Source organism: Mobula hypostoma, chromosome 28 (assembly GCF_963921235.1).
Source record: "Mobula hypostoma chromosome 28, sMobHyp1.1, whole genome shotgun sequence".
In the NCBI taxonomy this organism is placed as follows: Eukaryota; Metazoa; Chordata; class Chondrichthyes; order Myliobatiformes; family Myliobatidae; genus Mobula; species Mobula hypostoma.
Window position 1 is genome coordinate 18,188,654 of NC_086124.1, and position 13,832 is coordinate 18,202,485.

Below are 13,832 nucleotides of genomic sequence, written 5' to 3' on the forward strand. Positions count from 1 at the left end.
GATCTGAACAACATCTGCCTCCCTAATCTCTGCACCAACTGCTTGCAGAGTACACGATCCCAGCTGCCTCTGAACCAGATAACTGGGAGGCAACATACCATCCGGCAATCTCCGTCTTGTCCACATTAACTATTTTCCGTTCCCCTAATTAAGGAATCCCCTTTCACTACAGCATGCCTCTTCTCCCCTCTTCCGTTCTGAGTCACAGCACCAGATCCAGTCACATGACTGCTTCGAATTTTTGTGCTCGCACATCCCCACACGCAACAATACCGAAAATCTGATATCTGTTTTTATAGGGGGATGGTCACCACGGTAATCTGCATTGCAAGTTTCTCCTTACTGGCTTTCTCCCGGTCTCATAGTTCCTGCATCTTAGGGGTAACTACCACTCTATGTCAGGGCCATCACACATTCAGCCTCTTGAATGATAGCGAGTTCATCCAGTTCCAGCGAAGTGCTGGAAGTTGAAACGGGATGCACGTCCTGGGCGTGTAGTCTTCAAGGACACAGGGTGTCTCCAGCTTTCTAGCGTCTCTACTGTTCTAAATGAGCAAATATAAAGAAGGATAAGCAATAAGTACACAACATCTTGATTCTCCAAAACTTCAGCCATATTAGGGCAAACTTAAAACAGTGCAAGACATATGCCCTGAGAGTTTAGATAAAGAGTAGGGAAAACACAAACATTCCTACCATCTGAAGCCGTTACGGTGAGAGTATCCAAGCTTGTGGTCTTGTTTCCAAAAGTACGATTTAAAAAAAATATTTTATGAACTGCAACTCTTGAATTCACTATTCAGCATTTTATCTTTAATTATGTTGTTCCAGATCTTCCACCTCAGCCCAAAATTTCAAAAATTCCAGAATACCCAGTGTATGTAACTGGAGAAGCAGTTACTATTTCTTGTGACGTGGCGTGGCGTGGCTCACCAGGCCAATTTCAGTTGTTGCAGGACTCGGTCTCTGTCATAAACAGCACGGGAAACCAGAAGCAGTTCAACTATCATGTTGAAGCTGTCAATACTGACAGTGAAGGGGACTACGCTTGTGTCTTTGTGACAATGCAATCGGGTCGACTGATACGTTCTTCCATCAGCCATCATATTCGAATAAACGTCGCAGGTTAGTAAGGCATCCACTTTATAGCGTTCCATTCTATCAAACCCTCTCCAGTGACTGGAAAATCACCAAGTATAATCACCAGAATGATAAAGTATGTTTATTCAAAAGAGAGCAATTGCTAAAGAAATTATCAGCACGGAAGATTAACACAATGTTTCCTTCCGGGTAAAGACGATTCTGTGTACCTTATAAAGTGCAGACCGAAGCTGTTGGATTGCCCATTGTCAGAGCTCGGTTATTGCAATTAATTTTCCTTTGTATGGTTTAACTTGGTAACAAGGATATTTTACTCGATCGTCTAAATCGACTGATGAAATATTGGGCCTGCACGCAGAGAGAAAAAAGAATACTGGACAATCCTTTACTGTGCAAACAAAAAAAAAAACAAAAAAAAAACAAAGCGGCCAAAATCAACTGCGGGAGCAGACCCCGACTACTTAAACTTCACAAAGAACATTTGGGACCTTGTCACAAAAGATAACCAATCAGAGAAAGAAAATAGCATGGGACTGTTTAACAGTATACAAGAAGTCCATAAAACCACAGAAACATAATATATAGGATTAGAATCCATCAGATCGAGTCTGCTGCACGCTTCCATCATTGCTGATTCCAAAACACACTCCACCCCATACTCCTGCCTTGAAATTATCAACTTCCACCTTAAATATACCACGGACATGGCATCTACCACAGTCTGTGGCAAAGCATTCCACAGGTCTCCTCCCGCTGGCTATATAATTCCTCCTTACCTCTCTTTTTAAAAAATGTCACCCCTCAATTTTGTGGCTCTGCCTTTATTTCTGGATACCCCCGCCATAGCAAACGTCCTGTTCTCAACCACCCATTCCAGTCCTTTTAATATTCGGTAGGTTTCAACGAGATTCAACCCCAACCCCACCGCCCCGCATTCTCCTAAATTCCAATGAGTACAGGACCAGAGCTGCCAACCCGTTCTATCGCTGAATCATCCTTGTGAAATTGCCCTGGGCTCTCTCCAATGACAACAGATCCTTTCCGAGATATGTGGTCTAAACCTGTTGACAATAATTCAAGTGTGGCCTGGTTAGTGTCTTATATATCCTCAGCGTTATCTCATTAATTTTATATTACATTCCCTTGAAATAAATGCCAATATTGAAGATGCCTTTTTTGCTACAGACTCAATGTGCAAATTAACCTTCTTTGAATCTTGCACGAGGACTGCTTAGCATCTATGATCTTTCAACACTCATTATTTAGAATATAGTCTGCACTATTGTTCCGTTTACTACAATGCACTATCATACATTTCGACAGGATTTCACTCAGGACTTAGCATGTTGACCATCTGGTGTAGTGACCTATCGACCTTAAGACATTTGAGATTGCGTCGAGATTTTTCCTTTGAAATAGCAATGGCACTCACTCTTGCCTCCTGACAGTCCAATCCTCCAACCCACTTGGGCAAGCTGATCTCTCATGCTTTTGTAATTCCCTTTATTCGTTGAGACACTGATACATGAGACTTGCACAATTCACTCTCAAATTGCAGTATGAATTTAATCATATTAATATCACTGCCTCTGAAATATTACTCGACATTAAGCTCCCTAATAAGAGCTGGGTTATTGCACAACACCCCATCCATGATACCCTTTCCCCGAGTAGGCTCAAGCACAAGGTGCCTAAAAATCCATCTCGTAGGCATTCCGCGAGTACCCCTTCTTGCGATTCGGTACCAGCTTGATTTTCCAAAAGGTCTTGATGTCACACTGGGCGGGGGCATTGGGAGCAAGGGTGAACCCAAATGCAAGACACATCTTGTGAGGTTACTTAGATTTAGTTTATTGTTCGATACCAGGAGAGCAAGGCAGGAGCAGGAAACAGCGAACTGGACAAGGACTCGGGACTACGACTAGTGTGGGACGAAGGGTCTTGGCTTGGACTCGGAATCGGCTCCCAGAACTAGAGGAGACATGAACAGGCTAGGGTATGGACTCCGAGCCAGAGACTGGGCAAGACCTAGTACTTGGGTCTTGTCTCGGGCTCGCACCCCAGAACCAGGCATGGACGTGACATGGGCTAGCGAGAGGAGGAAGATGGAAAACAGAGCCTCGGTCTCCGGAGGGCAGGTTCATGGAAACATGGACACATACACAGAACGGAGAGCCGGAACCCCTCCTTGGGTACAGGTCATAGGGTCGGGACTCATGCCACTCCGCGGGGCAACGGCAAGACGGCCTGACTTAACCCACGGAGGTGAGAAAAAGACAAGCAACACATGACTCCCCGCGGGGCAACGGCAAGACGGCCTGACTTAACCACGGAGGCGAGGACGAGACAAGACCAACACGAATGAACACCAGACATTACCTATCTAGCTCCGGCGATGGAACTGGACCAGTGTGCAGGCAGGGGCTGCAGACGAGGGCAAGAGGGGTGGAGAAGGGATTCAGACAAGGGGGTAGGACAGGAATCACAGACCGACAGGGCCAGGACTTGACTCAGAACTGGGAAGCCGCCAGGGCCAGAATTTGACTTGGTGCTTGAAAGCCGATAGGGAGATGAATTGACTTGGTGCTTGAATGCCGTCTGATCGGGACTTGACTTGGTGATTGAATGCTGCCGGAGCCACGACTTGACTTGGCTTCGGCAGAGACGAGGCTTGCTCCGGCAGATGACATCGGCACACCACACTTTTGATGACTTTACAGACGCTCTCGAGCCGAACGGCTGAAAGCCGGAGACTATACACTACCAGTTCAGCTGAGCGTTAATTGCCTCTAATCGGCAAAGTCGAGGGACACGGGAAAACAGGGAATCAACGGTCCAGATCGTAACAAACAAGTTAAATTTAAAAGGACCCCGATCCGGACCATGACACTTGCATATTGAATTCCATCATTACAATTGTGGATTTACCCTTATTATATGCCTTTTACATTTTCTTCATCCCAATCTCCAACCCGCATCATGACTACTATTTGCAGCCCTATATATGATACGCATAATGTTTTTTTTTTACTCCAGCAGTTCCTTAATTTCACCCAGAAAGATTCGACCATCTCTGATCCTGTGTCACCTCTTTCTAAAGATGTAATTGCATGTCTTACCAACAGAACCACACCACCGTCTATGCCTTCAAGCCTGCCGTTTCGATACATATTATATCATTTGATGGCAAAGGTTTGATGGATATAATGGATACTATCAAGATTCCTGACTTTTTCTGAGATCTTAACAAAATCTGCCTCCCTAATCCCTCCACCACCTGCTTGCAGAGTACTCGATCCCAGATGCCTCAGAACCGGAAAACTGGGAGGCAACATACCATCCGGCAATCTCCATCTTATCCACATTAACTAGTTTCTGTTCCCCTAAGTAAGGAATCCCCTTTCACTTTAGCACGCCTCTTCTCCCCTCTTCCATTCTGAGTCACAGCACTAGATCCAGTCACATGACTGCCTAGACTTTTTTTGCTCGGGCATCCCCCCACGCAACAGTAGCGAAAGTATTATATCTGTTTTTTTTTGAGCGACATGGTCACCACGGTATTCTCCATTGCAAGTTGAACCATTTTCCCCTTCCTGGCTTTCACCCGGTCTCCTAGGTCCTGTATCTTAGGGGTAACTACCACTATATGTCAGTGCCATCACCCAATCAGCCTCTTGCATGATAGCGACTTCATCAAGTTCCAGCGAAGTGTTAGAAGTTGAAACGGGATGTACGTCCTGCTCGAGTAGTGTTCAGGGACACAAGGTGTCTCCCGCCTTCCTACATCCATCAAGAGAAGAATTCTGCTACCCTTTCTGGCGTCTCGACTGTTTTAAATGAGCAAAATATAAAGAATGAATAGCAAAAAGTATACAACATCGTGATTCTCGAAAACATCAGCTATATAAGGGCAAATTTAAAACAGTGCAAGAAATAAGCCTTGAGATTTTAGATAAAGAGTGGCAAAAACACAAACATTCCTACTGTCTGAAGCCGTTACGGTGAAGGTATCCAAGTTTGCGGTTTTGTTTCCAAAGGTACGATTTTTAAAAATATTTTATGAACTGCAACTGATGAATTCACTATTCAGCATTTCCTTTTTAATTATGTTGTTCCAGATCTTCCACCTCAGCCCAAAATTTCAAAAAGTCCAGAATACCCAGTGTATGTAACTGGAGAAGCAGTTACTATTTCTTGTGACGTGGCGTGGCGTGGCTCCCCAGGCCAATTTCAGTTGTTGAAGGACTCGGTCTCTGTCATAAACAGCACGGGAAACCAGAAGCAGTTCAACTATCATGTTGAAGCTGTCAATACTGACAGTGAAGGGGACTACGCTTGTATCTTTATGAAAATGGAATCGGGTCGACTGATACGTTCTTCTATCAGCCATCACATTCGAATAAACGTCGCAGGTTAGTAAGGCATCTACTTCGTAGCGTTTCATTCTATCAAACCCTCTCCAGTGATTGGAAAATCATCAAGTATAATCACCAGAATGATAAAGTATGTTTATTCAAAACAGAGTAATTTCTAAACAAAATATATTCAAGGAACTTTAACACAATGTTTCCTTCCGGGTAAAGACGATTCTGTGAATCTTATAAAGTGCAGACTGAAACTGTTGGATTGCCCATTGTCAGACCTCGGTTATTGCGATTAATTTTCCTTTGTATGGTTTAACTCGGGAACAAGGATATTTTACTCGGTCGTCTTAAGCGACTGATGAAATAGTGGGCCTGCACAGAGGAAAAAAAAAAGAGAACACGGGATAATCCTTTACTGAGAAAGAGAAAAATAAAAAACAGCCAATATTAACTGTCGGACCAGACCACGACTATTTAAACTTCATGAAAAACATTCGGGACGTTGTCAGGAATAACCAATGGGAAAAAAAAATAACCTGGGACTGGTTGACAGTAGACAAGAAGTCCAAAAGTCACACAAACATAATATATAGGATTAGAATTCATCACATCGAGTCTGCTGCGCCCTTCCATCATTGCTGATTCCAAAACACACTCAACCCCATACACCTTCCTTGAAAGTATCAACTTCCACCTTAAAATATACCACGGACATGGCATCCACCACAGTCTGTGGCAAAGCATTCCACAGGTCTCCACTCGCAAAATACGCACATATATATACTACAGAAATAGAGGCACAGCCACAAAACTGAGGGGGAACCTTTTTAAAAAGAGAGGTAAGGAGGATATATATCAATCCTCCTTACCTCTCTTTTTAAAAAGGTCACCCCTCAATTTTGTGGTTCTGCCTTTATTTCTGGATACCCCCGCCATAGGAAACGTCCTGTTCTCAACCACCCATTCTAGTCCTTTTAATATTCGGTAGGTTTCAACGAAATTCAACCCCACCCCCACCGCCCCACGTTCTCCTAAATTCCAAAGAGTACAGGCCCAGAGCTGCCAAACGGTCCTCCTATGTTAACCCGTTCAATCGCGAATCATCCTTGTGAAATTACCCTGGACTCTCTCCAATGACAAGAGATCCTTTCCGAGATATGGGGTCTAAACCTGTTGACAAGACGACAAGTGTGGCCTGGTTAGTGTCTTATTGTCCTCAGCGTTAAATTATTAATTATATATTATATTCCCCTGAAATAATTGCCAACATTGAAGGTGCCTTCTTTACTACAGACTCAAAGTGTAAATTAACATTCTTTGAATCTTGCACGAGGACTCCTAAGCATCTATGATCTTTCAACATTCTCACTATTTAGAATATGGTCCGCACTATTAGTGCATTTTGGTAAATGGAACATCATACATTTCTACAGAATTTCACACAGGACTTACTGTGCTGACCATCTGGTGTAGTGACCTATCCACTTCAAGAACTTTGAGATTGCCTCGAGGTTTTTCCTTTGAAATAGCAACGGCACGCACTCTTGCCTCCTGACACTCCAATCCTCCAACCCACGTGGGCAAGCTCATCTCTCATGCTTTTGTAATTCCCTTTATCCTTTGCGACACTGATACATGCGACTTGTACTATTCCCTCTCAAATTGCCGTGTGAATTTAATATTAATATCACAGCCTCTGAAATATTACTCTACATTAAGCTCCCTAATAAGAGCTGGGCTATTGTACAACAGCCCATCCATCATACCCTTTTCCCGAGTAGGCTCATGCACAAGGTGCCTAAAAATCCATCTCGGAGGCATTCCGCGAGAACACCTCCTTGCGATTCGGCACCAACTTGATTTTCCCAATCGTCTTGCATATTGAACTCCATCATTACAATTATGGCATTGGCTTTATCATATGCCTTTTACATTTGTATCATCCCAATCTAAACCCCACATCATGACTGCTATTTGCAGTCGTACATATGATTGCCATATTTCCCCCCCTTGTAGCTCCTTAACTTCACCCACAAAGATTCGATCATCTCAGACCCCAGGTGACCTCTTTCTGAAGATGTAATTGCATCTCTTACCCTCAGAACCACACCACCGTCTATGCCTTCCAGCCTGCCGTTCAGATACAAATTATATCCTTTGATGGCAAAGGTTCGAAGGATATAATGGATACTATGGCCTTCGTTCAGCCACGCTTCAGTGATACCTGCGACGTCATACCGACCAATCTGCTACGTGCATTGAAATACAGCACTGTCAGCACTGCATTCTTCACCCTTTCGAATCTTGCTGTGTGGACTATTTAACTATTTGCTCTGTCTGCATTTATACCCAGTCATTGGCTTGTCCTTGCTTACATTCATATTATACCCATCATCTAATTGTAAACCTGCTGATTCATCCTCAGCTCTGCAACACTAGTTCCTAGTACCCCTGCCACATTAGTTTAAGGCACTCCCAACGGCTCTTGTAAACCTACCCGCAAGAATATTTCCCTCCCTACCCCCGCCCCATCCCGGATTCATATGCAGACCATCCCTTTTGTCCAGCTCACACCTGCCCCGGAAGTGGCCCCAGTTATCCAGAAATGATGTGAACCACTGCCCCCTGCTGCAATTCTTCAGCCACGTGTTTGTCAGCCAACTCGTTCTTTTCCTAACCTCATTGTCAAGTGGCACAGACAGGAATCCCGAGATTACTACCATTGTGGTCCTGCTTTGCAACTGCATCCCCGAATCCCTGTGTTATGCTTTCAGGACATCCTCCCTGCTTCTTCCAATGTATTTGGTATGAATAAGTTCACGAGTTCGGCCTGCTCACCCTGTGTTTTCTGAAGGCAGGAAGAGAATGTGCCAAGAACGCTTCGAGGAACAATGCGAGCGGAGGAAATGACACACTGATTTTAAAGCTGGAGAACACTGCCTTCTCAGCTTCGCGAGTACAGGAGAGAGAAAGATCCTGCCGAACCAAAACCTAAAACAACGAATCCGATAGTTCAAATGCGCCCTCACTAGATTTTTATAAAGCAGCGACAGAATGGGAAGCGAAAAGCAGGAAAAACACACAGAAAGTGAAAACAGAGTACCAGCAGGAATAGGCTACAAGGTCCTGATACACTTATAAGTCTTTGAATACTCTCATGCTTCTTGTATGCTTGGCTTAAACCTACTTCCACATTCATTTCCCAAAATACTCAGATCTCCGAGTTTCAAATCATGTATCTATCATCAGCTTACAATATTTAACGTTCAAGCCACTACCGGCCACGTATGCACGGATTTGCAGAGGTTATTTGCCTGCGAGGTAACAATTTTCCTGGCCTCTCAATGTTAAATGCAAAGTCCCTCTTATTCTTCTGAAACCCATGGAAAACGAATTCAAATCGCCAAACCTCTGGAACTGGCCTGTAATACCGTTCAATTCACTACTCACTTACAACTATTTATGAATGGATCACATATAACCAGGTTCATGGTGATATTATGCAAATACCATATAACTCCTTTAACGTCTTAGGTAAGAGCAATCGGCACTACTCTGAACGGATGTTACGACCTGGAGACTTACGATCAGCCCTCTTTACAACTCATCTTTGCAGTATTTCTTTACTACGCAGTTTCCTTTCTGTGATGTCTCTTTCTTGTGCACCTTGTTTTTGCTACAAGTGTCTAAGAAAAAGAATCTCAGGATATAATACAATAATATTGACGTAGTTTTAAGTGAATCTGCATTTACCTTGAACTTTCACCTTCAGTGCAAAACAGTTAGTGTTGTACATTTGACGTCATGCACATCATGCATAAGAGCAAAGGGAAAGTGATGTTTCGTCAACTCAATAAAAAAAATCATTGAATTCAATTTAAGCTGTTTGTTTAATAGGTAATCGAACATGCAGTCTAAACCTATGCTTTGACTAATTAATTAATACAGCAGCAGTTTAGGGAGAACACTCCTTTCGCATATTTGAATGCGCACTCATAGCAATTCTTCTGCACGTCTCTCGTTTCAGATACTCCGCCGGGACCCAAAATCTACAAGAGTCCTGATCATTCGGTCTATGTGCCAGGGGAAACAGTCAGCATAACCTGCGTTGCAGAACATCCCGTTGAAATTGGTCTGCTTCAGTTAACGAAAGACACGGCCCCTCTCATCAACAGCAGTGAACACCATGAACACCGACGAGATGTCTCTTATATCATGAAAAATGTGAGCAAAGACATGGCTGGCGTCTACGCCTGCGTTCTGATGACACAAATATCTGGTCGATGGATAACTTCCCCTTACAGCCAAAATGTTCGTGTTATAGTCACAGGTTAGTGTCTCGGTTTCTGTTATGCACGTTGATGCACTGATTGGTAGTATTAGAACATTGATCAAAATCTAATACAGCACGAGGAACAGAGTGCCAGCGAGCTGGTTCAGTTAGTCAGCAAATGCTTAACTAAACTAACTCATTTTGTCGACAGAATATTCATATTCTTTCTTTTCCTGCACGATTAAGTGCTACTCCCAAAGGCTCCATTACGCCTCTGTCGTATTTAACTCCATCCCTACTCTCGAAAAACATGCAACATATTTCAGCATCCAAAACTGAGCAAAGACCTGACCGCATACGTAAGCTTATAATCTTCCTCGTCTCGCCTCAAATGCAAGCCCTCCGATATGAGATATTTCAAACCTCGACAGAAAGTGACTGGATATCTATTCTCTTTGAGTACCATACTTTTATAAAGAGCTACGAGATCTCAGCCGCTCCAGAGAAGACAAGAAAGTTTTGTCCATTCTCTCTGACAGTACATGACCATTAATCCAGTCAGCTTTCTGGTAAACATCTGCTGCAGCCTTCCCCAGTCCCCGAAAAATCTCTCCCACCTTCCTAGAATAGTGCGATCATAACTGAATGGAATATCCCGGATGCAGTCTCCCTAGAGATTTATGGATGTATAACAAGATTTCACAACGCTTAAGCTGCGTTCCTCCGCCAAAAAATGGAGGTAGGTTTCTTTCCTTCTTTGGCACTGTCAACCAGCGTAGTTATTTTCAGGAAGCTATGATCTTGGACCCAAAGTTCCCTTCTAAAGGAGCTTTAATTCAAGAGACTGGAAATGTCAGTGAATTCGGTTGGTAACCGCATCTTCTGCACCATTTGCATCTGCGCAGTGGCACCACAAGGTTGCGTGCTTCGCCCGTTGGAAGACTCGTTTTCTAGTGGTTAGCAGAACTTTACGTTACAGAACAGGAGACGAGTATTGCATTTCTGCCATTGACTGTAACGATTTTCTATGTTCTCTCTGATACAACGTGGGGATTTTCCCAGTACTCCTGTTCTCCCTGGCAGGTCAAGGACTCACTGGTTTTGTAGGGTAATTGCCCATTGTAAATGATCCCAGATTTGGCTAGGAATAAATCGTGGGATTGCTGCTCAGCGAGGCTGAAAGGCGTCGGATGGCTACTTCTGCGCTGTTTCTCAATATTAAGTAAAATTAAATATATACTCATGAATATGAGTCTAAGCAGAGTTATAATGTCATATATATGTTTACTGACGACAGTAAAGTCGTTGGTCGATTCATAGGTAGTGACGAGGGAGACTGAAATCTTGGTGAGTGCTATACAACAACACAACTCAGCGTCAGCAAGACCAAACAGCTGATTATTAGCTTTAGAAAGATGAAATCAGATGTCCAAAAAAATAGTCCTCATCAGAAGTCGAGCGTGTGAAGAAGTTCAAACTTTGCGTTGTTATTCTTTCAGAGGATCTGTCCTGGGCTCAATAAGTAAGTGCAATTACGATTAAAGCAACCCGTGTCTTCCCGAGAAGCTTGTGAAGATTAGATGTGATATCGGAAACTTGGAAAATGTTCTATAGAACTGAGGTGGAGAATCGGAGTACCAGTAAGAATCTACGACGGGAAAAACTGGATGAATTCTCATGCGGTATTTTAACACAACAACAGCAACAAAACTTCTCATATTTAAGTTGCTATTTTTTAGAAACTTTTCTGACGAAGAACTTACGTACGTTTTTTTTCCGAACCTTGGCCTTAGTCATACATTGCTAAGATTCCTGCCGACTCGACATACGTTACTGGAGCATTGGCCACTATTAACCTCAGTTACAAATCGTAATTCCATTTGGCGAATCCAATTATTGAATGTCTCCATGCCAATCATCAAAAACAATAGAGACCAACGAAACTATTTATCATAGAAACATCGACACATGGAAAATCTACATTAGAATACATACCCTTGGGGGGTTTTCCTTAATCCAGTCCTCCAAGTCCTTCTCGTGGCCCCTTCTGACTCACCTAATTTCATTCATAAACTCTTTCCTGCTAGCCTTATAATCTTCCAGAACTCTATCATTAGCTAGTTTTTAGAACCTTTCGTAAGCCCTTTTTTGCTTCTGAACTAGATTTACACAGCCTTTTTACACCACGATTCCTGTATACTACCATCCTTTCCCTGTCTCATTGGAACGTACCTGTCGCAAGGACATGGCGGTGGAACGAACCAAAGGGCTGAACACGGGCGCGGAGGCCTAGTCGGGAGGCGTTACGGTAGTAGCGAGCCTGCAATAGGTGTCCAAGAAAGTCTTTACCCGAAGTCTTGGTTTTCGTGGAGAATTCAGGAACGATGCTAGACTTAGAACCGGTAGACCTTAGAAGCATGGAATGAGGTTACTCATACACGAGTCGACCAACCAACTGGCAGCTCCTTATTGTGATCACAGTGTCTACATCTTGCAGTTCCAAATAGGAAGCCGGTGTGTGTAATTAGTGCAACCTGGGAATGATCGGAAATTAGATGAGGTGATTGAAACTTAATTACTGAGATAAATGGCAAGGTGGAGTTTGTCAGAAGGCACCTTGTGTGTACAACCCCCCACCCCACCCTCACCGGCAGTCTCCGGGCGATCCTCCCGGCCTGTCTGGATGGTCCAGATGAATGTCCTGAATGAGGGAAGGGTCTAGGATAAAGGAGCGTGGGACCCAGGAACGCTACTGTGGACCGTACCCTTCCCAGTCCACCAGGTATTTGAAACCCCTGCCCCGACGGTCCACATCTAGTAGTCGTCGGACGGTGTATGCCGGATGGTTAAAGATGATACAGTTAGTGGATGAGTCAGAGCTGGGGGACACAAAGGGCTGACAGAAACTGGCTTTAACTGAGACACATGAAAAGTTCGGTGGATGTGCTTGGATCTTGGCAGCTTTAGGCTCTCTCTCTTTGACGCTCCTGAAATCGATAATCTAATCGAATGGCTAATGAGATCAGAGAGTCCAGACAGTCCTTGCCGTCCATCGCGGCCAACTCATCCTTGAACCTGTCCGCGAGGCCCTGTCGAAAGTCGTCCTGTAGGCGCTCGTCATTCCACCCGGAGACTGCAGCTAAGGTCCGGAACTCAGTGGAATACCTGGCCACACTTCACGTAGCCGGACAAAGAGTAAGCAACCGTTTGTTGCGTCCTTACCTCGAATAGATTGTTCTAAGACTTTCGTCATTTCAGTGACAAAGGAGGAGTAGGAAATACAAACCTCTGATCGCTTTCCCCATATAGCCGTTGCCCAATCTAGGCATCCCCTCGTAGCAGCCCCATGACGGACGCAACCTTTGTTTCATCGGAAGTGCAGGTACGTTGCTACAGACCAAAGACTACGGAGAATTGTACACGAAGGCCCGGCACCTACCTAGGTCCCCGGCGTAGGTTCAGGCTCTGGTACATACGGCTCTCGAGGTGGTGGTGTTACTGATTCCAAGGGCGAAGTCATCCCGAGCGGAGCTGTTTGGGTAGCCGGGGTTCTTGGAAAGGATGGAGAAAAAGCAGTGGAGACCCGGTCCGCCTGTTCACGGACCTGCTGCACATTCGTGGATAGTATCCGGATGCTTTCTGCGATCTCACGAAGCAGTTGTGAGTGCTCAATAGGTAATGTTGGTTTGTCAGGGCCTGTTGTACGGGATGGGTATCCGCTGGGTTCACCGTGGCCAGTTCGTTCCATCGCAAGGACGTGGCGGTGGAACGAACCCAAGTGCTGAACACGGGCGCGGAGGCCTAGTCAGGAGGCATTATGGTCGCAGCGAGCGTGCAATGGGTGTCCAAGAGAGTCTTTTCCCGGAGTCTTGGTTTTAGTAGAGAATTCAGGAACGATGCGAGACTTGGAACTGCTAGTCCTAAGAACCATGGAACGAGGTTTACTCAGACACGAGTTGACCAAGGAACTGGCAGCTCCTCGTTGTGATCACAGGGTATTTACCCTACAGTTCCTGATAGGAAGCAGGTGTGTGTAGTTACTGGAACCTGGGAATAATTGGAAATTAAATGAGGTGATTGAGGCCCAATTGCTG

The 13,832-nt window shown here is 44.5% G+C and overlaps 1 protein-coding gene across 1 annotated transcript in view; it reads left to right on the forward strand.

Annotated features, from left to right (window-relative positions):
- Nucleotides 1–13,832, forward strand: part of LOC134338832 (uncharacterized) — a 169,941-nt gene that overhangs the window by 108,963 nt on the left and 47,146 nt on the right. The window contains 3 exon segments of the mRNA XM_063034935.1: nucleotides 832–1,125; nucleotides 5,220–5,513; nucleotides 9,493–9,795. Coding sequence (XP_062891005.1) covers nucleotides 832–1,125; nucleotides 5,220–5,513; nucleotides 9,493–9,795 — 891 coding nt within the window.